At 39.5% G+C, this 27,460-nt stretch overlaps 2 protein-coding genes across 3 annotated transcripts in view; one reads left to right on the top strand and one right to left on the bottom strand.

Annotated features, from left to right (window-relative positions):
* The window catches only part of wrap73 (WD repeat containing, antisense to TP73), a 49,487-nt gene that overhangs the window by 398 nt on the left and 21,629 nt on the right, over positions 1 to 27,460 (top strand). Inside the window, exons 2-5 of the mRNA XM_088082332.1 lie at positions 8,191 to 8,360; positions 18,074 to 18,192; positions 23,710 to 23,739; positions 26,161 to 26,319. The gene's annotated coding sequence lies outside the window, so the exon portion shown is untranslated. The remainder of the gene's footprint in view (positions 1 to 8,190; positions 8,361 to 18,073; positions 18,193 to 23,709; positions 23,740 to 26,160; positions 26,320 to 27,460) is intronic.
* On the bottom strand, positions 115 to 27,147 carry tp73 (tumor protein p73). 2 transcript variants are annotated; one of them, XM_088082331.1, is made up of 13 exons: positions 27,050 to 27,147; positions 26,127 to 26,277; positions 19,057 to 19,305; positions 8,585 to 8,771; positions 8,219 to 8,334; positions 7,487 to 7,596; positions 6,928 to 7,070; positions 6,633 to 6,721; positions 6,224 to 6,351; positions 4,343 to 4,497; positions 4,045 to 4,177; positions 2,478 to 2,571; positions 115 to 2,073 (listed from the first exon to the last, which is right to left on the bottom strand). In XM_088082331.1, the coding sequence occupies exons 1-13, from the start codon at positions 27,106 to 27,108 to the stop codon at positions 1,672 to 1,674; spliced, it is 2,016 nt and encodes a 671-aa protein (XP_087938457.1). In that variant the 5' UTR covers positions 27,109 to 27,147; the 3' UTR covers positions 115 to 1,671. The 2 variants fall into 2 exon arrangements, with proteins under 2 accessions (XP_087938457.1, XP_042348042.1); XM_042492108.2 differs by lacking the exons at positions 26,127 to 26,277; positions 27,050 to 27,147 and adding an exon at positions 20,286 to 20,735.

Here is a 27,460-nt window from a genome sequence, read left to right as displayed (position 1 = left end):
TACACGTCCCATCATAAGTAATATAATATATACCCCTGACAATACACGTAAAGCTCCATTCAAGACCAAATATTGGTCTAACCTTTTCTGACGCGGATAAAGAGAGACATCAAAGGAAGGCAAATATTTTAATATCCATATTAAGGAAAAAAAACAAACACTGAACTTGACAAGCTTTTGAAACTATTGGACACTGATGAACAACAGCAGTTATATAGGTACACATCTTAATCTTTACAAAATAAAACGGATGACAAATAACTTGTCAGGAATATCAAAACAAGCACTATTTCTATTCACATTGTGATTATGCATAATACTGATCATAAGCACAACTAATCCTAAATTATTTTACGTTTAAAGCATAAAGTGCTCTTTTTTTAACCAGTTGGTGGTTAGTGTGTGACCAAATGTTTACCTGTGTAAGAGAGGAGGCCTTTATGAATGAAATTGATGTAAGTCAGGTACAACTTATCATAGTACAGAGTCAATAGTTACTACAAACAAATTTGACACAATTACTCGAACTGGACCATGATTAATCATAATGGATGGCAATCTAGATATAAAACTGGAATGTTGCTATTAAATATCCACAAACAAGTGCCATGAAGATACATACTAGGTACACAACTAGCTATAGTCAGTATAGGAGGACCTTGCCCTGCAAGGTTTTTTCAAATATACACAGAGAAGGACTAAATGCTATGGTCTTGTGTTGTGTCTTGGTAAACAGGGATGTCATTCTTAGTTTATTATTCACAATTATGATTAATTCCCTGTTATTAAGATATAATACTGTTTTTGATAGTTTGTCTTCCACCTGTTTTGCAGTGTGTTTCTATACAAGAATTACAGTATTTCTTATGAATTAAACTAATTTTAAACAATGAAATGATAAGGGTATACTGAACTAAAGGTCATCACATTGACATAGCCATTATAATGTACATGGCTATGTGTTCCCTTGAGTTTATACCAGATTATCAATGCAATTCTTTTCATTTGATTCAAACAAGAGAAACACCATTTTGAATCTAAATACCCCTTTTCAACCACATCTAGTCCAAAACATTTACAAGATACATTATATACATTCGTACAAGTAAACGAAAACTGTAAGAACAATAAATAAGTCAGCTGATAACTAATTTTGTGTATTGGAACACAAAATTGAAACTAGCAAGTTGTGAAATGGGGACATCTCAACTTTTGTGCGATTGTTAAATTGCTAAATGTTTTTGTTCACAACAATTTTAACTGGAGGCTGTAAAAGAAAAAAAAACTGTGATGTGTTATTGCACAGTGCAACCAAACAACTTATTAGTTATTAACATACACTTATCAGAGCCCTAAAACGTATAGTCTGGCCTTGACAATGCTTTACCTATTGTGGTGTTTGCTGTTTATACTAGAGATGTCGTTTTCATCTCATGTTCAATCCTCTTCGTGAAACAATTGTTCAAGCACAAAATAGACTGCACAGAAAAGTGCATTACCTCACCAAAATGTCCCACAATCAAACTGGAACTGGATTCTCTGCAATATCACACGATGAAATATGACAGCAACACCTAAAAGCACAAGACCTTATCCACATGCTTTTACTTTGTCAATAGCCTGATGCTGACAATGATATTGGAAAATAGTCCAAAGAGATTCGCTTCTGGCTCAGTGAACATCACTTTCCATGAACTCCTCCTTAATGGAGTGCTTGCTACGTGACAGCTTGCAGTCGGGCATGTCGAAACCGAAGTCCGCCCACTCATCAGTAGCTGCTGCCATCCCTGAGGTCCCAACAACCCCTGACCTGTTGGGTATGGTAATGGTGTGGCGGACACGAAAGTGCACGGCCTCCATAACGCGCTGACGTTGGAGTTCCCCGCTGGCAGCCCCAATGGCTGCCATGGCAGAGGCAGCCATGTTGCTGCTGGAGCGAAGGAGCTGCTGGCCGTGATAGTCATGGTGATGTGTGGAGGCAGGCAGTTGGAGGGGAGCACCTTGTTTCATGTCCTGCAGACCTCGCCAGATGGTCAGGCGGGGCTGCTCTGGTATCTTCAGTGCACCTAAATCCTGGTGACAGTACAAAGTTAAGTTAGACATTGGGGGAGTTTAAGAACAGAAAACTACAAACACAGAAGGAAGATTGTTAACGTGCATCCTTGTGTTTGCTTATAGGTACAAAATACATGGGGCCAGCACATCAAAATATTGCTCCACATCACTTCTAGTGGTCACACAGGGTAAGACTAGTCAAAATTATTTCCAATGTCAATTGCTTTTCAAAAGCATTTCTCAGCATTTCACAAAAACTTTTAGAAGTTTTTCTAATTTTTACTTTTTAAAAACGAGCTGTTGTTTGCTATATCCTTCACTGTTTCCTCTTTCCCTTTTCTCAGTTTTCTATGAAGCTCTGTACACAGAAAAAAAATCCTATTTTCACTGTGCAGTTGTGAGTGCAGGAAGGGAGTGGTTACCTCCATGGAGAGAGTCTGGAGATGGTAGATAGACTGTAGGCCTTGGGAGGTGAAGTACTCAATGAAGTTCTGACAGCCAAGACTGGTTAGAAAACTGTAAGGGGACAAAAGCAGGGCTGCTTAGACCACAGCTTCAAAGCTAAAAGTTGGATTTTAATAAAAAAAAAATCAACTTCATCAACACTAATGAAAAGTGCAGTTAAAGAATATCCTAATGTGATAAATGGGGTCAGCATTTATTTTTAGAAAGAGTTAAACAGAAAAGCATCTAATTTTGTTATGTTATAACGTCATAATCTACTCAAGCTATTGTTAATTAAGTTCCAAGCTAAGTGAAAAAAAATATGGCAGAGATTTAGGCTTAAATTGATAGAAAGTGTCTATAGATGCAGTGGAAGTAAAATCATGAACATGCATTTATATTAATGATTCATAAGGCCATTCTTGCTTTGATGAAGAACCTTTATTATAAATACATGAAATGTTAACGTTTTGGCAACATACAGTGTAATCAAAAAAGAAGCTAAATGTACAATTTAACTGTACAATAAACAACAATCTAGAAACCAAAAAGGCGGACAAAGTCTGTTGTATCAAAAATTTTAAAATTGCAAAAGTAAAGTCTAAGTATTGAAGCGACTGCATTGACACATTATCTTAGAAAAAAATATGAAATAAACTTTTAAATAAAACAGAACTTAAACAATAGGAATTTCTTTTGAAGAAAATTCACTGTAGTGCATTGCAAAGGATGGCTGTATACACAGTGACAGTGTGAATGATTTTAAATCTAAGTGTATGACACACAGTTTGGGATTTTGGGTGACATAACAAGCCCTCTGGCAACCAAAGTGGAGGTCTACAATTATTGAGCAGCTTAGTTTTGTCAGCAGAGTAAATAGACACGAGTAGTGTGCTGTTTTTGAATAGGACCTGATCAACACATCTGATTTCGATACTGAATAAGAAGTAGATTAGGCAAGATAACCAATTGTTTTGTTAATTGCTTTTCACCAACTAAGGAAGACAAAGACAGACACTTTTAGACAATTCTTGTAGTACTGGAGACAGGAACGCTTTTCTATCGAAATTGCCAAGGTTTGGAAACAAATTTACCTGTTATACATGCTTTTCGCTTTCACTTAAAGCATTAGTGAATTACTGAACTTACTCCCATCACACAACCTTTCAAGATCACGTCTTTCTGGGGTTTTTTTCCCAATAATGTGTAGACATTATTTCCATGCAGCCAATTCCCCAATGGACCTGCATTATGTCACCAGCCATGGTTGCAAGGAGATTTGTGATGTAACAGCAAGCTTTTACAAAGCAGCCATAATCAAATCAAACTGACTGCCAAACACATTTCCATTTAGACACATATGACTGCAAATTGGTAAGTTTTCCAAAAACCTGTTTGACCAATTTTGTATGAACATGGCCAAACAAACTAGCTGTTTTGGCATCAACATGGCACCCATACGAATTTAACCCAACAAGTGCATTTGATTGTCTGCTGGCCCTTTACAGGAGGATAAAGAAGGAGTGTCATTGGAGGGTGAGGTACCTGACGAGGCTGGGGTCAGGGTTATACGGAGGGGGCGGGCTGCAGTGGGAGGCAGACACTATAGTCTGACTGCTGTGGCCTCCATTCATATCACCATTTCCCTGCATGTGGTGGGTGTTGAGCATGTTTGAACCTGTGAGAAAGGTAGTGGTTATCAATGAATAATGACGAATGAATTAAATTAAAAGCTGATTTTGGCATTGATATTTTCTGTTAAAAAAACTTTATAACAAATTATTTTGAAATCAGTTTTATGAGTTCATCTAATTTGTTTTGAATCATACCTATAGATACTCACCCATATGAGCTATGGAGGTGGGGGCAGTATGGTGTTGCTGGGGCTGCTGCCCCACCAGCTGGTTGACCGAGGCCGATTTGTTGAGGCCTCCGTGCGCATGAAGCTTGTTCATGTTGGAGAGTGGCGAGTAAGATGAGGGGGATGCTATATGGCTCCTAGAGAAAAGAAGACACTATCCTTAGTCCTGGGCTAAGAGTTCAACCTGGACTCCTAAGGTCCTTTTCATACACACACACACACACACACACACACACACACACACACACACACACACACAAGTTTCCTGCCCATACACCCGTCCGACCAATTGCAAGCTGTGCCACACGGGTTTGCTCACACAGCTGTCAATCATGTTGTAAAATCCCCTTTTTACAGCATCACATAACCAATTAAAGCTATACTTATCAGAAAAACAAACACTTGAGCATACAAAAACCCGATAAGAGATACCTTAAATGAGAGAAATAATCTTTGGGAAGAATTTATTTGATGTGTACTTTGACTCGTTAGTTTGGCTCGCATCACATTCACTAACATGGAGGAGGCGGAGTTTATGACCTAAACTGCAGCCAGACACCACGTGGCGATCAAGCTGCCTGTTCTCATTCTGGATTTGTAAAATAGCACTGCTCTGTCAGTGCTTTTGGCGTAAGAGCGAAATGCCAAAAGGCACCTTTTGCATGTGCATGGAATGCTGCTGGACAGCGTCAGCTGAGAACGCAGCCGGACAGAAGATCATATGCCGGCAGATGGCTGGATGGATGGAATCAGCGCAAAACGTGCACAGGTGGCATAACGTGACAAAGAAGCTGGATGGAACCTGTTGCAAACACATGAAACGCATCAGGATGGCTTCGGGTTGAAACGCTGCCGGTAACGATGTAATACAAGGAATGTGAGAGCAGGCAGGAGTGGTGGTGGATGAATCGAGCAAAACTCAACTTTGATGTAAACCTAACTAACGGTGCCCTTGTCACCTAAACCATCCATGTCAGCACGTGTGCTTATTGACGTCCTGGTGTGAGTTGCCATGTGCTTTTGTTGCCTAAACAAAAGCATATGCAGTATCATCCCATCATGTGCATTTGTTGAAATCGCGGTAGCAGCATCCCAGAAGATAAATAGCAGATGCAGAAGGATATCCAACTTGTAATATGTCGACACAAAAGTCCACTGACAAAGAAGCAGCAAAATGTGATAAGTTGGGATAAGAACATGTTGGATCGAGATGTTTTGGCTTTGATTTTGGGGAGCTTTTATGTCGTCCATCTTTATATACAGTCTAAGGGCTGTGTGATTCACACTGCACTTCTTCTGACCCAGGGCCAAATGTCAGTTGGATGTTAACATTCTAACATTACATTTTTTAATGAGGCCTGTTTCACGCTGGCCACTTTTAGCTCTGGGTTAAGTCCATGTTCTGGGGCAAATCATGCTCTAGAGGAGGGTCGGCAAGCACTCAGCTAAACTGGGGTTAGCCTACTTTGCATGTGTAAAGATTGTGCCAGTGTGAACTCTTTCTTAGGCCCAGGCTAACAGCTTCATTTACCCTGGGGCCAAGAGCAGTGTAAAAAGCCTTTGTGTGTGTACATGTTTTAGGGAGTGCAAAAGACACCTTGCAACAATTTGATGGAGTCATCAAGACTATTATTTTGCTTTTTGTGAGGTTTAGTCTGATTGAGTTACATAACTTTAACTTCTTTCCTTTATTTTACTCACAGTCATCAGCTGAAAAACTAGTCATAAAGAAATCTGTGTGGTGTTTATGTACCTTTTGGGGTCTGCATGTGTTTGGGTTGATCAGATCTTTTCAGTTACACCTTAATGTACAATATGTTATGTTTGTGCGCTTGTGCATATGTTAGTGTTGGATTGACTCACGGTCTCTGCAGAAGCTGCTGCTGTGTTTGTTGTCTGTAGGAGTCCACCAGTGGCTGTGGCACCAGCTCCACCAGCTCCAAACTGTCTTTGATCTTCATCAGCAGCTCAAAGTTCTCCCGACCACGAACCTGCACACAAACACAACACATACAATAATATAACAGTAGGCAGTCAGGGAATATTGACTGGGCAATCACCTCTTTTAAAAAATGCATATTTGTTTTCAGTGTTTCATACAGTGCTATTTGACTCTCTTGTAGTGAGCATACAAATCTTCACATACTGCTACATTCATGAATTTAACAATTTAAAGAGCTAAATTCGCATACATCAAGTCCAAATTATCTGTAATTTATGTCAGTATCATACTACTTTCGTGTATAAAGATAAGTGTGTGAAAGGCTCTTACAGGAATATAGTAAATCTCTTCTTCTCCATGCCGCCTCTTCCTCATGTTAATATTTGGACTGGGAATATTCGGTGGACTCTGCTTGAAGCCTGCAGATGACAGAAACAGAATTATGATCAAATAGGTTTCTAACACATTTCACAATCTTAATCTTTTTGAGGATCAAGATATCTTGGACCATTTCGGTATACTAGCAGCCAGTTAGTGAGACAAGTATCTCAACACATGGAAATCCACTTAACTAGCTAAATGTGTGGTTAACATGAATGTGTCATTAAGGTTAAATTCAACTCACTGCGCTTGTTGGCACTGCCATTTTTGGCCACACTCTCATTCAGGGCCTGTTGTTCCCTGAAGTGGTCCTCGTCTGCTTTGCGGTCTCGGCCGGGACACGCACATATTCGACCTTCGAACGACCTTCTGCCCAACACTTGACCACTGCAGAGAGAATTGAGGATAGAAAATATACTCATCAAGTGATGTTTGTTAAGAAAATACAGGTTCTCTAGCATTACACATCCTACAGTGTCTCTACTGGTAAAAAATGTATATAATCATGGTAAATGGTGCTAAGTATTAAATATATGTAGTAATAGAAGTGTCTATTCTAATCTCACGTATAGTGTAGTATATCCTGCACTTTCCATTGAACTGTGGGTTGGTGAATTTGGTTTTGTATCATTTGCCAATATTTACTGATGTAAAACATTTGTAAATTCACAAAATCCAAGTACCCAGTGCAAGAAAGAATCAAAATGAAGCACATGACAAGGAGCTGAGAATCTTTTGCTATATTAAAAAGAGGAACCTTTTTTGACCTGTCAGTGTATTTGAATCGTGAATCGTTGACTTACTCCCTGGTTTCCAAAGTGATTATGATCAGGATGGGTCTCCTGTTCATGCCGCCCACACAGCTGCTGTTGCACATGAAGTTATACAGGATGGTGGTAAACTCAGTCCCCACCTGAAACACAAGAAAGGGAATCCCACCAATAAATGGTTTGTTGGTTTAGTTGTTGGTTTAGTATCTGATTATTATCAAGGAATTTTATGATTTTTGTGGCTCAAAATATTTGTTTCAGTCTGTGCACCAGCAAACAAGCAAACCTCCCATTTTACAGTAGATATGGCAATCTACCATTGGAGGGCAGTGTTGCAGTACTCTTTGATGTGAGGCACGCAGTCAAGCTTTTTCATTTACTTCCTCAGGGGCAGTTACGGAAATGATGATTTCTCACTCTTGTGCTTGTTGGGACCTGCTCAGCATCTTTATTTATAGACATGTTTCCCGTGGAGTATTTCATTGAAATTGGCTGCTTCTTTGGTATTAGCTCAACTGATCCATTATGTGTCTTGAACAACAACATTTGAGCTGATTGTGCAAAATATTAGGGACATTTTTTTTACATATTGAGATGACCCTTTAACTAGTGTGGAAATCACAGACGATTCGGCTCATCAGTATGTTTCATGAAGAGAGTTAATATCTCAAATATTTTGTACATTTACTCAAGACCCTCATTTCTGATACCTAATACAAGTCTTTGCGTGTCTCTAGGATACACAGCAGCAGATGAAGCACCAACCTGTGGAGCCTCATAGGGCAAGAAGACACTCTGCCGACCAGTGACAGGATCATCCACATACTGACAGAGGTTATTTCCCTCCACTCGGATCAGGTGACTGGGCGGGGCTGCTTGACCTGTGCAGAGGATGACAGAAGAACAGGTGAGGGCACATCTGGTTGATCCAAGTCAGAGCATCATGTATACCAGACACCGAAAAGTCATTTATTAAATGCACAAAGTGATCTTATCCTGTCCCAGCTATTGACTTCATACCCCAGAATTTTTCAACGAACAACAAATTCATCATATTTGTGGATATTATTGAGGAAAAAGTACAAAATGTATAGTCAGTTATGGTCAAAGGATCAGTCTTATTGATCATACCATCATTGAAGTCTCGTCCTAGTTCGTGATTGGGGCAGCGTTTGACCACTTCCGTGATGTGCTCCGCCTTCTTGTAGACGGGCATTGCTCTGATTATGCTGCCATGAGGAGGTGAGGAGGACAGCTTGATTTGGATCGGACAGGTCTTGGCAATCTGACAGTAGAGCTTCTTCAGCAAGGGCGAGTACTGGGTGGGAAAAGAACACACACAGGACAGCAGAGGCTCAAGTCAGTGGTCTGCGTTGACATATGATACAATAGTGCAATGGAAGAGGTGTCTGCCTCAGATATTCTCAGAACATTGTAATCAGTCAGTCACATGAGAGCAGGGTTGTAGCACCAGATTGTGGGCCCTATGCACAAACAGTATGTGGGTCCCCTGCCCTTCCTCTCTTGATCCATGTTTCTCTCACACACCTTTTTAGAAAGTCAGTAGGCCTTCCTTCCCTTTCCTTTTTTTGTTTATTTTTTGGGACCCTGTTTTTTGTAGGGGAATATTTGACAGTCTGTGTTGGTGCTCCAGCAGTGCAAGCAGTCACTCACTTGGTTCTAGCTGCATTTTGAGAAAAATTGTGGTGCAGAGGTGGACTAAACCACTTTAAGCGTTTAAGGGATGAAAGGAGCCTAGGATAGTGTCCTTTTTAAAATATAAGAAGTTCAGTATTTATACCAATATATTATGCAAATAGTTTAATTAAGATATGGCACTAATTGCTCTGAATTTAAAAAAAAAAAATCATTCCAGGCTTTTTGAGGGCCTGCCACTCATGGGGCCAAAAAAAAAAAAAGTTAAACTTTGCATTCCCAACTGCAGCAAATTTTCCTTTCTCTTCTAATTTGAAGTCCCAATTTACATGTTAGGGCATGAATAATAATAATCTTTATTTATATTGCACTTTTTAAGCTTAAGCACAAACTGCTTCCCAAATAAAAAGGCCTATACATAAAGAATAAGGTCAATTAGTTATCAAGCATTCACCTATTAATGCCTTCACTTTTATATTTTCCAACAATCTGCAAATTAAACTGAAAAACACGTAAAGCTGTAGTTATGGATAAACCTAAGGAGGGAAAAATATGAGACTGTTAAAGTGGTAGCTTGGATGTTTTGTAGTGGGGCTGTATGAGGTACTTTTTCATAGTCAGTGTTACATACAGTAGATGTTGGTCGGCATTTTAGCAACCCTAAAAAAAGTGAACTTTGGTGAACTAGAGTATAGAGACGAAGAACTTTTGTGGAAGGAAACTTAACATTTTGAATTATTATCATTATCTCAAAAGCTGTGCTGCCACTGACATTATTGTAAAAATAATATCTCAGACAATGTTTTTTTTTTTCAAACATGTTATTTGCCATTAAGTCATAGATCAGCATGGCAGCCCAAAAAGTATTTTGAATAATAGAGGACAAGGTGGACAAATAAAGAGCTTGTTGTGAATATGATGATTAAGTATTGGATTTTGACCACAGGATACTGTAATTATCACATAAATTCATGACTGGAGAACAAATTGTGTCATTTTAGTGAAGGTAGAGCATTAAAGGAAGGGCAAAGGGAAAATACATGAGGGCTGTAAAACAGTCAGCACTAAATTAACGTTTGTGTAGTAAAGGTAATTACTGTGTTATTAGAATGAATAAATGATTATTATCTAGCAGACTGGGTTTGTGGGTAGTAATGTCAGATGCTACAGCTTGTGGAGGAGAAGTAGAAGTTCAAAAGGACAGTTTGAAAAAAAATAATTGTGTCTCAGTGTGCGTACTAGCTAAACAAAAAAATTAAAAGAATGGAAGAGTAAATTATCAGTGTCTTGCAGTCAGTTCCAGGAAAGTTCAATGAGAATATGCTTAGCTGTGCTGAAGCCAAGTCTTGGGTGATTCCTCAGTTTATGAGCAATTGCACACATACATGCATATATGTGTGTTAATGCCAGTGCAGACGCATCCAAAGACATCGGGACAAGGGATGGAGAAGCCTTAACATGCCCCAACACAACCACAAAATCTCAAAAATCTTCCCTGTGAACATCAAACTGAGACCTTCTAGAAAAAAACTTAGAAGACAGTTGTCCTGTGTGGACTTGCTACAATGGGCCTGAGTACAATAGCGCACCCTATTGCAGAAATACAGTACATGCAGGTCAGAATCTGTAATGCTGCATTATGGATTTCGATGGCATTTAGCATTTTTGTATTTGATGGGTGAGAAACAGCAAAGAGACAAACTCTGAACAGTGAAAGAGAGAGAATAGGATAAATGTACTCAAACTCAACCAGCTGTATGGTCTGTGTCTTAAACCTTAACCAGAATCCCATTTCAAGCATCATTTTTGAAGATTTTATCCAGAAAAATTTACTATATCATACACCTTTTCAAAGTTTGAAAAAAACCTGAGATATTCCTAAATTGCTGCTGCACCACATCATCCTTTGCCCTAGATCACTGTTCTCATCATTGTCCTTTCAAAAAAGACTTGATTAAAGGTCCAGTGTGTAGGATTTAGGGGGATACATTGGCAATAAGAATAAACTAAATACGAATCATAGCTTTAGTGTATAATTACCTGACTATAAGAATTGTGATATTTTTGTTACCTTATGACTGAGCTGTTGAGGAATCAGTCGTCGTCGCCATTTTGCACCACTGTTTTGAGAATGGACAAACCAAACACTGGCTTTAGATAGGGCCATTTGTGTTTTTTGCATTGGCCACTGTAGTTAGCAGCCCAACCATGACGAGAGTGTTAGAAAAAAAACCTTTTTTAAATGTGGAACTGCTTTATTCAGTGTTTTTACTGGTGTAAATCACCAGGTTACAACACCTGGTTGAGAGGAAGAGAACTCTGCAGATAACTTGTCTCCCGCTAAAAACCTATCTAACAAATGAACACACATGAAGTTATCAGTGAAAATACGTGAGTACACATTAGCAAGTACTGAGCAGTGGGCAGTCAAACAGCATAGTAAAAACACCAGTTTGTAAGGTAAAACTGCTTTTCCAGTGTTTTTACTAGTTTAAATAACCTGGTCCTTTTTTGTTCAAGAGGAGGAGACCTCTGTGGATAATTTGGCTCCAGGTAAAAACCTCTGAAAAGTGAACACCGCAGGAAATCTAATCAGGAGAAGTTTAATGGCCATAAATCTGTTCCTTTAAAAAATATAGTAATTACTATTCACTTTCTTGTTTGGACTCCGATCCTTCTGCAGCATAGTTCTTAAAAATGCCCAGGATTTGAGAAGTATAAGATTTTTCTGTTGGATAAACATTAGTTCAATTTTTAAAATATAAACGTAATGTCTGACGATTCAAACTCCGATTTGACTTGCACAGACACCAGACAGCCTGTGGCCTGAATGACGCTGTGAAAAAATCGTTGTACACCAACAACTGCTTGGATTCCTTGTTGTGACACCGTTACTAAGCCCCTCACAACCACACACAGCAAACTCTCTCTCTCTCACACACACACACACACACACACACACACACACACACACACACACACACACACACATATGCACATGCACACCCTTAGCCATGAGCCCTCCCTTGAGGGCAGTGGAAATACCTGTGCACAACATTACCTTTTCCCACCAAGCTTTCTGTGACAAGTCTCAACAGCCCGCATCCATACCATGAATAAATAATTTCTCTGCTATGCAATAGCCAGACAGACTTCTTAATTCACAGACGTGGGGACTTTACCTGCAGCAACAATCACATCGCCAAACAGTTTGCCTTCCACCAGAGGAAGAATATTTATTCATTTAGCATTTCCAAATAGGAACATAGGAAATGTAGTTTGACGTTGTAGTAGCATCACAGTGGAGTCATCGATATCTCATCATGGTGATCATCTGATGCAATTGTTTAGAAAAATACAGTCAGCACACTGACTGTTTTAGTGCCCATACTACCCTAAATCAATGCTTTTTAGCAACTGACTTGCAAATGTCAGATGTCAGAGAGCCTCTGAAAAACACACAAACACAGTTTTAAAATGTTAAATGTTTTCAGCTTCATTATTACACAATAACACAATATAACTTAGTGCAAATAAAATGCTGTTCACATCGAAGGACATGTACAGTCCTATAAGCTTATAAGTCATTTATGAAGATTTTTTTTTCTGCAGGTGTTTTGAAATAGATACTATGTTTAGATGACAAATGACAGAACTGTTTCCTGTGTCTCACAAGATACTCAAACCATATACTGAGAACAGTCTTATTAGACCTACACACACACATCGCCACAGTATATGTAGATCCAGTATTTATATAATGCCTTGAAGGTGCCAGCTGATTTGCAAAATAGTTGGGCTTTTAAACTTTGGCCACAACTAATATTCTTTGAGTCTTACAAACCGTCCTGACATAAGGTCGATAATGATTTGAAATTCCACCGCCACTCTAAATTCCCATTGGCCCAGAATTACTGTAAAAGGGATCATTGCAAAAAAGAGAAAAGAAGTTGTGGGATCAGCGGGGATCAGCGTTTGGTGATATTGTTTTGAACATCATAGAGTGCTTGAAAAAGTCATAAATTACTTTTTGTGTTCTCAGTCTTCCGGGGCACAGATGCCAAGGGAGACGTCTCAACTTGTCCACCACATAGACTAGTGCGCACATGCACAGATGAGGCAGAGGCATGCACACACATACACACTATCTGAGAGTTCAGCGCCATGTGTCAGTGTCAAGAGTGAAGTGCAGCATTGATGAAAGGACAGTATATGATCTTTTTGTACAGACAAGAGATGCGAGTGAGTGATGGATAAACTCAGCTTTGTTTCAGGACATAGAGAAGGATGAAGGGATGGGGAGGAAGGAGAAAAGTATGGAAAGAGAGCAAACACGGTTAAAGGCTAAAGAGATTATTTGCTTTGACAATGATCTGGAAAGGAGAGTGAAAAGAGGAAATTTAGAAAAGGAGGAAGAAAACGACAGGATTACATGAAGATGTAAATGTTAAAAAATGTTATGAAATTCTTTAAAATATCCTGAATGAGCACCATAAGCCTTGGGCAACTTTCCACCAATGTTGTCAAGGAAATGACAATTTGAGGAGATAGTAGATTAGCCATAATGAACAGACTATGTACTGTAAAAACAAGCAGACGGTGATGTTCTCTTAAACACAATTTACATGCTGGACTTGTTTAATTTAAAAATTGCAATGCAAATTTGAGCTATACAATATAGTTCATGTATACATTTAACCCTTTGAAACCCGAGCAAATCAGCTTGATTTCTCTCAAAAACACGGGATGAGCAAATTAACAAGAAATAACCCCAAAAATGCAACAAATTTGTAAAAGTTTACAAGAAAATTACCTGAAAATTAGCAAAAGAAGGAAAGTAAATACAAAAACAAACAAGGAAAATGACTTGCTTTTCCTTGTGTTTTTGAAGAGAATTAAACTTTTTTGCCTGGATGATTTCATTTATTCAAATACTAATGAAAGACATCATAATGCAGCACAAGAAGTACTGATGTCCATCCAGGTTCCAAAGAGTTAATTTAATGTGCTGGAAACATTTAGCGATTCATTCTAAAAAGTTATGTGATCATGACTTAACGAGCACTGTATAATGCTGTAACTATTAATTTGTCAATATTCATTGCAATCCATCCATCCATCCATCCCTGCCTCTATTCGGTGGACCAGTGGAGGCAGGTCCTGACAGGCTCTTGAAGACGGGGCGATAATTGCCAGACTGTCATCCATATACACAAGCATCAGCTTGCCCGCCGCAAATTCGCTTAAGCGTCCAAAAATCAAATGCGTTTATACACACAGAGCTGACATACAGTATGTATCCAGTACACATCCACACATCCAAAGCTATATTTTTATAGCACCTGTAATTCTATTGGATCCAAATTGAAATCATTCGAATATCCCACACTTTCTGTGATCTCATGGTATTTTCTCTTCGTTGCGAAGAGACTTTCAAAAGAAATAAGGAAAGCAGCATCAATGACTCATTCAAACCTAACATTTTTGCTCCAAAAAGCTATAAATTAGGAAATTTACAGGGAAGTTTCCTTCTTTTTTTTATTTAACCACAGTCACGGCTATTCACCTTACTTTCAAGTGTGTATTTACAGAACTGGCACAGACAATAGAGACTATAAAAGTCTTCTAGACAGGATGGCATACACACAGTGTCTTACAGAGTGTGAAGGTACAAATACCAGAATAGACCAAATAATTAACATAGTTTCCTAGATTGATGGCATCCCACAGTCCAGAACATTTCCCCACCAATTGAATAAACAGGAAGAAAATCGAGGCACTCCAAAAGCACAAGAAATGTGAAAAACCGAGGAGGAATTACCTTAAAAAGCCTTTCTTATAGTGGCTAAATCATTAAAAAGCCAACATGTTTCGACCTCAATGATGATACTAGACAAATAGAGAAGATATTAATCCTGGAGGCTGTTTTTATTTTGCACTTTGTTTACCATGTAATTACATATAAAATCATTTGCATTTCAAGGATAAATTGATCTGAATCACACAAACTTTACTAAATATGAAAAACTTCATTTATTTATGTGTGTTGTCATTGATAAAATACATTTGAGTACAAAAATCCTTCTTATCAAGTGTGTTTGATGCTCAGCAGGAGGGCCAGTGGTGATGTGGCCGCTGATGATGCATTGGGAAAAGGAGGGGAAGGATGCAGGGCGTGTTGGGACCTGTGTCCTAACGGAGAGAGGCTAATAGGTGGGAAGAGCAGCTTCTGACAAGCCGCCTTGCAATGCATGCTCAAGTCCGCGCCTGCCGCATCGCCCCCCACCCACTTACCCACTCCTGACACATATTGTATGCGCACACACACACACACACACACACACACACACACACACACACACACACACATACTCATAAACTGAAGTCTGAGTGTATTGAAAGAGGTCTTATTATTTGACAAGGCTGAGGTGTTAGATCTCATTTCCAGCCACAGTGACGCTTGCTACATCCAAGCCAGGGAATCATCTTCAAGAGGCAGGAGAGCGTCAGAGTGTCAGAGCTATTATCACTAATGCACAGTGTCTTGACAAGACAAGAGGGGGACTGGAGGATTTCCAGACCAGCTTAACGTGGGCTTGGAATGGACTTACTGTATGTAGAAACATTATAATAAATGAAAAAAAGGGGCTGAGTCTTCTGTTCTGATTTTTCTTTTCTTCTCTCACTTTTTGAAATATTATATTTTGGGCTTTTTTGGCCTTTATTAGATAGGGCAGCTATAGCGTGTAAGGGGGAAAGAGAGAGGCGATGACATGCAGCAAAGGGCCAAGGGTGGAACTGAACCACCGGCCACTGTGGCAAGGATCCAGCCTTGGCACATGGGGTGTCTGCTCTACCAGCTAGTGGGCGTCACTTCTTTAACTCTTTGAATGGTGAGGCTGGTCTGGACTGGCTTGGTGGCCAGTTGTATGCAGCCACAAACCTCCCATCAATCATTCAGTCGACAACTTGAGAATCATGGATTTAATAAGAGATACTTGATGCAATAGGCAGCTGCGTTTCTCATAATCTCCCAAAGCACTGCATGCCAGCCGCTCTTAGTGGGAGGCAGAGGGGTGGGGACGGGTGGCAGCTAGGTAGCAGATTATAGTCAATATGCCCCTATGGCATTCGGCATTCCCCACTGCCTGAGGCAACAAGAAACCAGTAAGAAACCCAGAGACCGTTAACTCCTTCATTTAAACAAGGGGACTCAGTCTGGTTTGCATAGCCATCCTTTTTTTCCCCTAAAGCATGTTCAAACCTGGGCCTTGCACTTAATTTTGCATACATGCACACACCCACATCTGCATGCACATTAGACTCACACAAATCCTTGTGCACTCCTGGTGTTTGTTTTTGGGAAATCCCCTCCCAAAAACATATTCATTCCGAGAGGCTGGACTGTAATCTCTCTGTTTTTTTTTTTTTGTTTTTTTTTTTAACCAACACCTCTGCGCAACACTTCTAATCTTATTAATTTAGAAAAACAGGATCTTTTTTCCCAAGTAAATGCCTTACACTTTGGTTTCACGCTGCATCATTTCACACAGAGCTGGTACCATATTAGATTTTCATTAACCTACAGGATAATTGTGGCCAAAAGAGTTCAAAATGACAAAATTATTGCATTTGCTTAAGAACATTTGAAAAATTGAAAAGTTATAATGCTATCAGTTAAATTAATCTAACACTTTGTCAGTTGTGGGTATGTCTCTTTTGAGGCAAATTAATCACACTTAAAATACCAGTGTAGGGAGGTGGAGAAGTCTTTGATTATTTACACGATATTATCATAAAAGTAGTATGATATAAGTATTTTATTTTGAAATATCATGACTATCCTTTTTCCAGGTATATCACGACACTCCTAATTTTCCACATTACATTTTTCTTTTCTGTAGCTACTGTATAATAACACTTAAATATTTCTTGTAATACTTGGCCAATCTTATAATCGGGTGTGCAAGATGAAACAAAGCATTACAGTAAACTCCATAAAGCGGTGAGCAATCACCCGGCCTCTCACTCTTTCCAAATCCCTCCTTAATGGCAGCAGAGGAATCTGAATAATCATAGGTTTCCTCACCGTCCCTTTTCTGCTGTGTCATCATCTGTATCTTAACTCATGTGCCAGTCAAAAGAATTCAAGGCCCTCCACTTTTATCATAAAATTAGGATGGTTTTCAAACTGTTATCTGTGTAAACCAAAGTTGATACAGGGATTTCAGTTGCAATGGGAAAGAGGACTGAATTCGAAGATTTGTGGGCAGTAACCCTTCAATTGAAAGTTAAAAAAGTAATAATAAAAAAAAAAACACGAGTGGTTTCAACTTCATTAATCAAGTCACTAGGAATATTTCAATCTTTAAACCAACTGGGTGTTAAAGAGAGTAAATCAGGTTGTTGCAGAGTCGTAACTATCGCGTTAAACCAAACAAGTTGAGACAGGTTTCTGACGTATTTCAGGACTGCATTTCATCGCAGTAATTTCTCAGGAAAAACCCATGCTAATAATTCTTATCCATGTTTTCCTTGGTTTCTGTCGATGTAGTTCAGCCGTGAGAAAGACCTGAGTCAAAGAATGGAGGTGAGGGAAAGGAGATGATAGACATATTTTAGGAGAGGACAGGACGAAATTTTAGGCGCCAGAGGTGACAGCCTTGAGTGTGTGTTAAGACCGCAGGAAGAAAGAGACAGAGAAAGAAAAGCAGCAGGTCAAAGACCACCGCTCTAAAGTCCAGAGGGGGATCTTCTTACATCACTGAGGGCTGAGTAAAGGAGCCCACCACGCATGGTTACTTCCAGCAAACACAGCCGCGGAGGAGCCCCTCGATCAAACAGAGCCGTTCAAAGGCCTGAATGCTCACACACGCACACACACACACACACACACACACACACACACACACACACACACAGAGCGAAGTAAGTGCAGCTTGTCTCTTGATTCTCTTGTTTCAGGGAGGTCAACTGTGTGACAGTCGGAGGTGACACCTTTCCAGCGGGAGACTTCTCATCGGGTCATAACAAATTACACAGCTCCCATTTCACCTGTCTCTCACCACCATCATCATTTCAAGGTAGTTGTGTGTTTTGGTCAATTCTTTCCTCAGGTGTAGGATTTTTGTTTATTTTTGTACCCAACAAGATGGTCAAATATACTGTACAATTGCTTCTGTGTATTGTTGGCAAAACTAAGAATAATCTTGTTTTCACTATGTGGGAGCCCTGTGAGCAGGAAGCATGTCCCAAAAGTTCAAAATAAATACCAGATGTTGAATTTCAGTAACTCAAAGAAACAAAGTGGAACTTCAGTTTCATAAATGGATTTACACTGAAAGCAGGGAAAACTGACATACTCTACCAGCCTTTTCCAAAATGTATATTACTGTAATAACACTTTAATTTCACAATGTATTATTACTGCATTGATCTCACATAGTGCTGCAATATGTGACGCAACAACTCCTTGACCCACATTACTTTCATTGTACCAAAACTCCAAGAAATTGAGTGATGCTGTAAAGGAAACCATTATTAACTTCTAAAAGTAATACTAAGCCACATGCTTTTAGATAAAATTGCCTCATAAACGAAAAAATATAATTCAAAAAAACTTGAGTCAAACATTATCTTTTAATAAACTTAGTCCTAAAAACTTTCTTGACCACGTACCAGACTTTCATTGTTGCATTTATCACATCAGATTGGACTAGGAGAGGTGAGCGGAGGACATGATGAATCACTGAATGATGCACTACTTTCTCTTGCATGGGACACGCCTGCACATGTGCTGGCTTGAGTGAGCTTGACTGAAATAATGTCTTTGTGTGCATGTTTATGTGTGTGCACGATAGTTCCTCAGTAAGACAGAGGGAAAGAAAAAGACAGAGAAACACACACACACAAAACTGCATGCCTAACCCAAAAAAGTGTGTACTCACAGTCCATGTGGCTGACTTGGCGGTGCTAGACTGCTGGAAGGACACCTGGAAGGCGTGCAGTCCGGGGTAGTCGGTGTTGGAGGGGATGGCCGGGGCAGGCGACAGGCCCTCAAAGGTGGAGTTGGGCTGGGAGTAGGGCGAGGGGGTGGGCACGGCCGATGAGGAGGCGTTCTCGGAGCTGTAGGGGCTGGCGGACGTCGCACGGCTCCCCAGGCTCTCCATGCTGCTGCTCAGCAAGTTGTATTGGGACTGGGGAGAAAAGAAGAGGGAAGGGAATGAGGCAGGCAAAGTGGGAGGGAGGGAGGAGAGAGGCGGAGGGAGGGCACAGGTAGAGGTGCTGGAGAGACAGGGACTTGGAAGCTTAAAAAGGAGGTCAGATTACAAGGAGTTACTGGTAGTGTGTGTGGGATGCTGCATGTGTGTGGGACGATTGCATGTGTAATTGTCTAGATAAGCATCAATAGTCAAAGCTGAGCACTTTTTGTGTGATTTGGCTGAGATTTGGTGATGAAATCATGCCGAGTGCAGAGACAAACTTATGTGTGTGTGAGTGAGTGCAAGTGAGTCGCAGTTGCAGTGAAGTCCCCACAGTAGCCTCCTTGGGGCTATGTGAGACGAGCTGTAAAACACAGGCGTAATCTGCCTAATTGCCTGCTGTTCCCTCTCTTGTCCTCTTTGCTGTGTTTGACAAAAAGGAAAGATTTGTTGCACTCACGTGTGTGTAGTGACACACTTGTCAAAGTTAATGGACTCTGTGAGGCCAAAATATGGTTGAACACACACATAGAAGCTACTGTATAAAGAAAACTGCTTTGTGGCTGCTTTTTTTTTTTAATCATCCATGTTCATTTGTTGATGACCTGTCACACTATTTTAACAACAACAAAAAAAAACACGGAAAAGTCAGAAAGCACAAACAGCCATGTACTATACTGTAAGTCCCCCTGCCCTCTTTCAACTTATAAACATCAGACAAATTCTTTGAACAACAATGAATCCATTACACAACCAATTTAACATCAGGTCATTCAGATTCAACAAGACAAACTGACCATCATGTATTCAAACATAAACAATCTAAATCATTCATTTAAAAATATATTCCCAGACATATCCCTGCTGCCTGTACTGCACATATGTGTGTCAGTTAACTGACACTGATGGCAGGCTCAGACTGAAATAGCCACACGTACACACACAATTATAAGCGGGAAAAAAAGAATTTTTACCTTCTTTTTCACGTAGTACATCTTCTAGGGCTCTAGTCTCATTTGTCAACTCTTCAGTTAGAAACGTCCAAATATAGCAAAGCAAAGAGAGTGCAGGACCATAGCCTAACCAGAAAGTTCAAGTGAGGTTTGCATCAGTGGACACACTCACAAACACACTCACACACACACAGATACACACACAGACACATGTATAGCCAGGACAGGGAGAAAGGTGAGGACTGGTGTGGAGAAAGAGAAACGATAGACTGAGACGAGGGGAGAGAAGGAGAGAGGGAAAGAGGGACGGGAACCCAAAAAATGGTACAACGTTCTAATTATGGCAAGCCCGGACATAGACGGCAATGCTGGGGCACATGTACACACATGCTCCAAAACACCTTGTGAAGGCCTGCACTAAGTAAACACTGTCTGGTCTGTCAGAGAGAGGGAGAGACAGAGACAGAGAGAGGCAATAAGGAAAACACATGAGAGAACAAGAGTTCAAGGGTCAGACCCCCCCGCGCAATTGTATATCAATACAGCATTAAATCTGCAGTCAGGGTTTTTAAAAACAGGGACTCCTTAACACTTTATAGACACCTTGAAATAAATCATTGATACTGGATGAAAATGATCTGAATTTAAATATATATATATATATATTAAAAACATATTTTAATTGTATACTCCATGAATGTTTTAGGGTCCAAATTAAGGAGTTTTTTACTTTTTTACACACTTTTATTTCATAACACCTCAATCCAAGCAAACACCTACAATAATTTAACAAAAAAAAAGGAAAGAAAAAGAAAAAAAATCTGATTTCCCTAACCTTTATTATGAGGACGAATAAAGTTTTAAAATGCCCCCTGCAGCTCAGACTAAGAATAAATGATTATTAAATCTCAACATTATGGGACATTGACCTAAAAATAATCTCTTTGACCTGTCAGTCACTTGGTTGTCCACAGAAAAAAACAACACAGAAACAGCAACAATCTCTCATACAATGTTGTTGTTTTTTTCATTCTTCTTGGGGAAGATGTAATACAACAAATAACATGAGTATGCCAACTGAGAGCATGAAGGCAGTTTCACCTCCTCTCAATGGATGTCCACATTGACTGGGGGTGCTGGAACTTGTTATATTCACTTATAACATACTATAATTTATAAATCCCCAACCTAAAGAAATAAACAGCATCATCATAACCTCAGACACTGATGACTAACAGACAGAGTTACACAAGGATCTGTAAACTCCATGCCATGGTTCATCAGATGAAAGCAAAGGGACAGGTCAATGTACTAGACTTAATGCAAACTGTGTAGGTTAAATGAGGATGTACTCATGTGGATCTATACATGAATCAACTTCAGGTGCATTCAGCACAATATATCATGTAGGATACAGCTGGGTTCAAAATAACTAATGCTTTTTCTAAGATTGTTTAAGTAGTTTTTATATTATATATAAAAACTATATTTTTAAGCAAAAAGGCTCCACTTTCAGTGGTTTTCAAATGTCAGATTTTTTTTTTTTTTGCTTTTCTTTGTCATATACAAGAGTTTTTTGAATGAGTGTTGGTTTGGATTGAAAAAGGAATTTGAAGATGTATGGCATTTCTTTTAGTATTTTGAAGACAAAACAATATATAGATGAATTTAAAGGCGCTTCATACAACATGCAGAGTTGGGAGGGGATTGCCTGCACACAGCTCTCACTTCTGACGTCACAAGCAAACACGCAGGTGGCTGAGCCAAAGTACGCAAGCTAAAGTTGCTAACAGTGCTAAAAGTCCTATCAACTGCAACTGGGCTGGCAGAGCTATCAGTAGTAACCAACGTTTTAGTGAAGTGCAGAGCCAGTTTGTCCTTAACTCATCAAATAATACTACTTTGTCAATGATCTCTGCGCCAGACACCAACACACAGAGGCACTGTTTGCAAAACTAAGTTACGCACTCAGTGGCAGTTTGTGATGCTGCTAGCAACAACCATCCCATGAACTGTGAGAAAGTCAAAAAAAACACCGGACTTATACCCGGGAGCCAACTGTCTGTTTCCCATGCGAAACCAAAAGTCAACGCTGTTATTTTAATAACAAAATAATGTGCTTGTATGTGTAGCATGCTAAAGTAGTGATATGACATTACATTAATAACAACCATACTTATTTTAAGCCAAACCATGATGTTCTCTTTTAACCCTTTAAAACCTGGATTGACATCAGTTTTCTTTTACTGCATTCAGACAACTTTCACAAACTATGTAACCATTTGAAACAAATTGGTAAATTGGTATGATTAATTTGCCTTCATTTGCAATTTTCAAGAAATTAGTAAAAAGTGACAAGAAAGACCTCAAAATTAGTTGGAAAAAGGTAGGAGGGGTTAGGAAAATTACATATTGCAACATGTCCAAACAATATTTAGAATTATTATATTTTGATTTTAAAATTATGATTAAAAAATACATTTATATTTTAAATAAATGTCAGCAATCTTTGGTTGTTTTCTTGTTTGTTTTTGTTTTTTAATTTGCTTTTCTTTCTTTCTTTTTTCTTTTGTTTAATTTTAAGTGATTTTCTTGTAACTCTTTTTTCTTTTTTTTTTTTAATACTTTCTTACTAATTGTTTGACCATATCTTGTTAAGTTGCTTATTGTTTTCTCCCCATGCATTTAAAAGAAATCAAACCAGTTGGCCCAGGTTTCAGATGGTAAAACCTAACCACCTGCTTTTGTTGCCAAAACATAAGGAAGTAAACCTAAAAAACAAATGTTTTACCTACATAGTAGGTTGTTTTTTTTTAGTTAGACGACATGCATGTAAAGAGTATAAGCTGTACATTTTCCTGTGAAATGTGTATTTTGAAAGTGACACAGCATAAAACAAACATAAATTGGGATAAGAATGGGTTGACAGAGCAGTGCCAAATAGCTAGTCAGTGGGACACACGCACACACAGGGACTCACATGCACGTGTGGCAGCCCAGCTTCCAAAACAACAACACATTATAACACACAAACAGAAAAGCTCAGATTACAACACACAAACAGAGGTAGTGCGACTTTATTCTCTTCTTGGGATGTCATTACTCTGCTATATCTTTACATACCAAATAGTTATTTGCTATATTGATGCTCTAAATGTCATATTTTGCATGTATAAATTAATTGTGAAATTAATCATTCATGAAAAATAATTGTTAGTGGCAGCATTAATGAAATGTCTTAACTGTCTCATGTCTTGCAGTGGAAAATATCGCTAGTATACAGCTAACTGAAAAACAAATGTGTTTACCTTAATGAGAAATATCAAAATGAGTATGTAGGCTGATGTGCCTTATGTGTGTTTTCTGGTAATGGGCGTATGAAAAGACATTCTGTCCTCCCTTTACTATCTGACTATTTATTACCTTTCAAATCTTTCTCTAACAGGTATTGTCAAAGTGGCTTAACATGCACAAGGTAAGCCCAGGTGTATGCGTCAACAACAAAAAAACACTTCACACACACACACACACACACACACAAACACACATGCACACACACACACTGTCACACAGATCCATGCGCTCCCAGGTGTGCTTGGTCCTAATACTTAAACTCAATCTGCAACAAGTTGAAACAGGGCTAAAACCTCAGCCACCACTGTGAGAGCAAGTGTGTGTGTGTGTGTGTGTGTGTGTGTGTGTGTGTGTGTGTGTGTGTGTGTGTGTGTGTGTGTGTGTGTGTGTGTTTTCACTGTCTGTGTAAGTGTTTACGCTTTCTATCCCAGCAGCATCTGATGTCCCCTATGGGCAGCCATCCTGGTAGCTGCCACTCAAAGCTGAGCTTTAACGGCTGAAAACATAGATAAGCGAGCCACAACAACCATCACTTGTCAAAATGAGTGAAACGTAATAGGCTGCCTATAAGGAGAGTATCATGCTGCTAATGACCTCTGTTTACAGCTACTCATTAAACAGTTAACAACTGACACTCAAGTGTTGTCAAATGCCCCCCTGTTGACAAAAGTAAACAACATGACCAAAATGAAAAGTTAGGCTACATAAATGAATGACATGGCATTTTATGAAAATAGCAACATGTCTAAACGATGGCATGGATGTTAAACAGAGGAAAGGATGAGAGGAGGTAAAATGTGGAGGGATGTGTAAGAAGGTTGCCCCCTGTTGGGGATATATGGCAAAGTGCAGGACAGAAATGTGGCATTCATTGCTAAGAGAATGCATCATGTGGTTGGTCATAATGTATCAGTGTCTCAGGGGCATGAGTCACCATCCATCTATCCAAATTAATCCAACTTGTTATTGGTAATAGAACTGGCTCCATTATACCAGAATACATATATACATGAACTGTAATAAGCACACAAGTTCAAAGTCAAGTAGCCATGGCCATGTACACTTACATGAATAAAAAAACAAGGTTACACAAGTCAGATTTCCAAATCAGCTCACTCTCAAACAGCATGTGCAGATCCATTCTTTCATCTGTTTGACTTCTGAAACCAAAGTAGCTTCATATCGGAACTCCTGTAGTCCATAACAATGACACCAACAATGTCTGCTGCCACGCCAGTAAGACATACATTTTCAAACATAAAAAATAGGCCTTAATATTCCAGATCATAAACAATTTACTCAAATCCACTTACCACGCCACACAGCATCTTAAAGCTCCTGGGAGATAAGACGGGTTGTTTCTGTGATGTCTCTCTGTGACCAAGCTCTCATTGGACTTACAAAAAATGAAGGAAAGTGAAAAACACAGACCACTTGCTGTGGTCAAGTGTGACTGTAGGAGTCAAACTCTCCACAGCCAGCGGACCCCTCTATGGAGCCGCACATGATGGAGGATGCAGGAGACGTCCTGCCTCTCTTCTCCTCCACTTGTTTCCCTTGCCTCACTGGGCCTTCTCAACTTGCCCTGCATAGGTGCCTAACAACAAATCCTTTCTCCGCCCCCTTATTTCTGTCATGACTATTCATTAACCAGCCAGGCAGGCCCAGGCTTGCCCACTTAAAGATTAGATCGACCAATATTCCAGATCAGAAGGGAAAAGAAACATAGATGTGTTTGGGACTGACCTCTGATTTTTTGTTTGGAAGACAGAGATGGGTATTGTGAACAAATGTAAAAGATTAACTGTGCATATCGTGCTGTGTGTATGGTATCATATATCAGTGTGATCCTGCAAAAGCATGACCATTAGTGAGATCATTACATTCTCAAAAACTTGCTACTATAATCCTTATGAGAAAGGTCATGCCGGTTTAGTTGAAAATTGGGCTGCTTGTCTTCATTCATAAAAAGTCGTGATCCTTCCTGTATCTTTGAAGTTTCCATTCAGCAACACTGAGCAAGTGCATACACCTGCGAACATTTGTGCATGTTTGTTAATGCACACAGACACACCCCAGCCTACAGATGGCTCTACAGTGGAGCAGCAAGGGGTTCTTGCTTGGGGTTTAATTAGCACTCCCCCTACACACACCCACACACACACACACACACACCAACCCACAGTCCCAACAGGCCGCTCAGCAGGGAGATAGAGAGAGGGAAAAGGCTGCAAAGAAGAGGGAAACTACATGGGAGGGAATCTCCTCAACATTGGAGGGAAAAAGTCAAAAGAAACAAATTGGGAAAATAAAAGATCTTTAGAAGTGTGTGTGTGTGTGTGTGTGTGTGTGTGTGTGTGTGTGTGTGTGTGTGTGTGTGTGTGTGCTCACAAAGAAATCATCAGATTAGACACAGAAGAGGAAAACAAAGATATAAATTCTCAAAAGCAAAAGAAAAAACGATCACAAAAGTTCAAACTGAACTGCAGTGGGAACTTGTATTCCTACCATGACGTTGTCGTTCATGTCCCTCATTTGATAGACGTCCATGGAGACCTCTGCTGCGCTGCGATGGCTCCCCGGTGTGCTGGCAGAAGGTACTGGGCGCTCACCTGGCTGGCTGCCTGGAGGAAGCTCGAAGTAGGTGCTGTCTGGCTCCCTGTGAACACACGACACCATGGATACAAGTTATCGAAGAGTGGTGAGCTTTTAAAAATGATCATAGCACAAGTGTGACATAACAAAGTATACCTGAAGTGCAAAACACAGGCCGTTGTACAAAGACTTTTTCAGTTATCAGACTAGTTCTTAAGGAAGTTAAAAAAAAAAAAGTTAGGTTAAGTTAAGCGTTCATTTTTTTAAACCTAGAAATATTTTAGGACTGCTTGTTTAATGACATTGAACAAAATCTGGTCTTAAGCAGATTTCACCCAACATTAGACATCCTTTTTAACATCCCAAAATCTTGTTAAAAATTACAACAACTTTAACTACTAATTTGATTACTATGCTTATGTTAGCCATGTAAAATACAGTGAAAAAACTCCCAGAGGGCTTAGTACAGAATACAAGAACTGGAAGCACCTTGGCTGAAAAAAAGATAATATCGAATACTATTTTTGATTTACAGAGAAAAACACAGAAAGCAAGAGATAAGTTGCTGAAAATATGGATATTTTTTGCCTTTGCCTTTGTTTTTGATTATGTCAGCACACCAACAGCTCTGATAAATATTTTAAAATGTTTCGGCAAAACAAAGAGGCATTGCTTTCCCTTACGTTATATATAGACAGCTGATATTAAAAAAGAAAGCACACTATAATGTGAAACCTGATGTATTTCACATTTTTTTACAACCATTAAATAATTTGGAGGATATGTTCATTAGACAGAGAGTAAAACAATTGTCAGCAGGTGTTGTTGACACTCACAGGGAGCTCCACAGGTGCTCGAAGGTACCTCCTTCTTCAGTAACAGTGGACTGGGACATCTTAGAGGATGGGTAGTCCGGTGAGGGGCAGATCACTCTGAAGAGGAGACACACACACACACACACACACACACACACACACACACACACACACATATGCACACATGCAAGCACAACATTCAAGTTATTAAGCCTACAATGAAAAAAAAATACAAAAAAAAAATAAGTTAAACAGACTTTCACCATGTTTAAAGCTTCAAGTTGATCATTTTACTGGTGTTCAAAACACAACCACACAAGTGCGCACACACACGTCCATCCAGGTGATCACACCAATGTATAGTCCCAGTGAGGTGGCGCAGGGTGCCAGGGGGCCCGGGCGAGTCCAGACCTGCCTTCCTCATCATCGTCT

This window comes from Plectropomus leopardus, chromosome 9, assembly GCF_026936395.1.
Source record: "Plectropomus leopardus strain MGB_pleo_1.0 chromosome 9, ASM2693639v1, whole genome shotgun sequence".
In the NCBI taxonomy this organism is placed as follows: domain Eukaryota; kingdom Metazoa; phylum Chordata; class Actinopteri; order Perciformes; family Serranidae; genus Plectropomus; species Plectropomus leopardus.
Note: the sequence above shows the minus strand (reverse complement) of the source record. Positions and strands in the feature narration are given on the sequence as shown.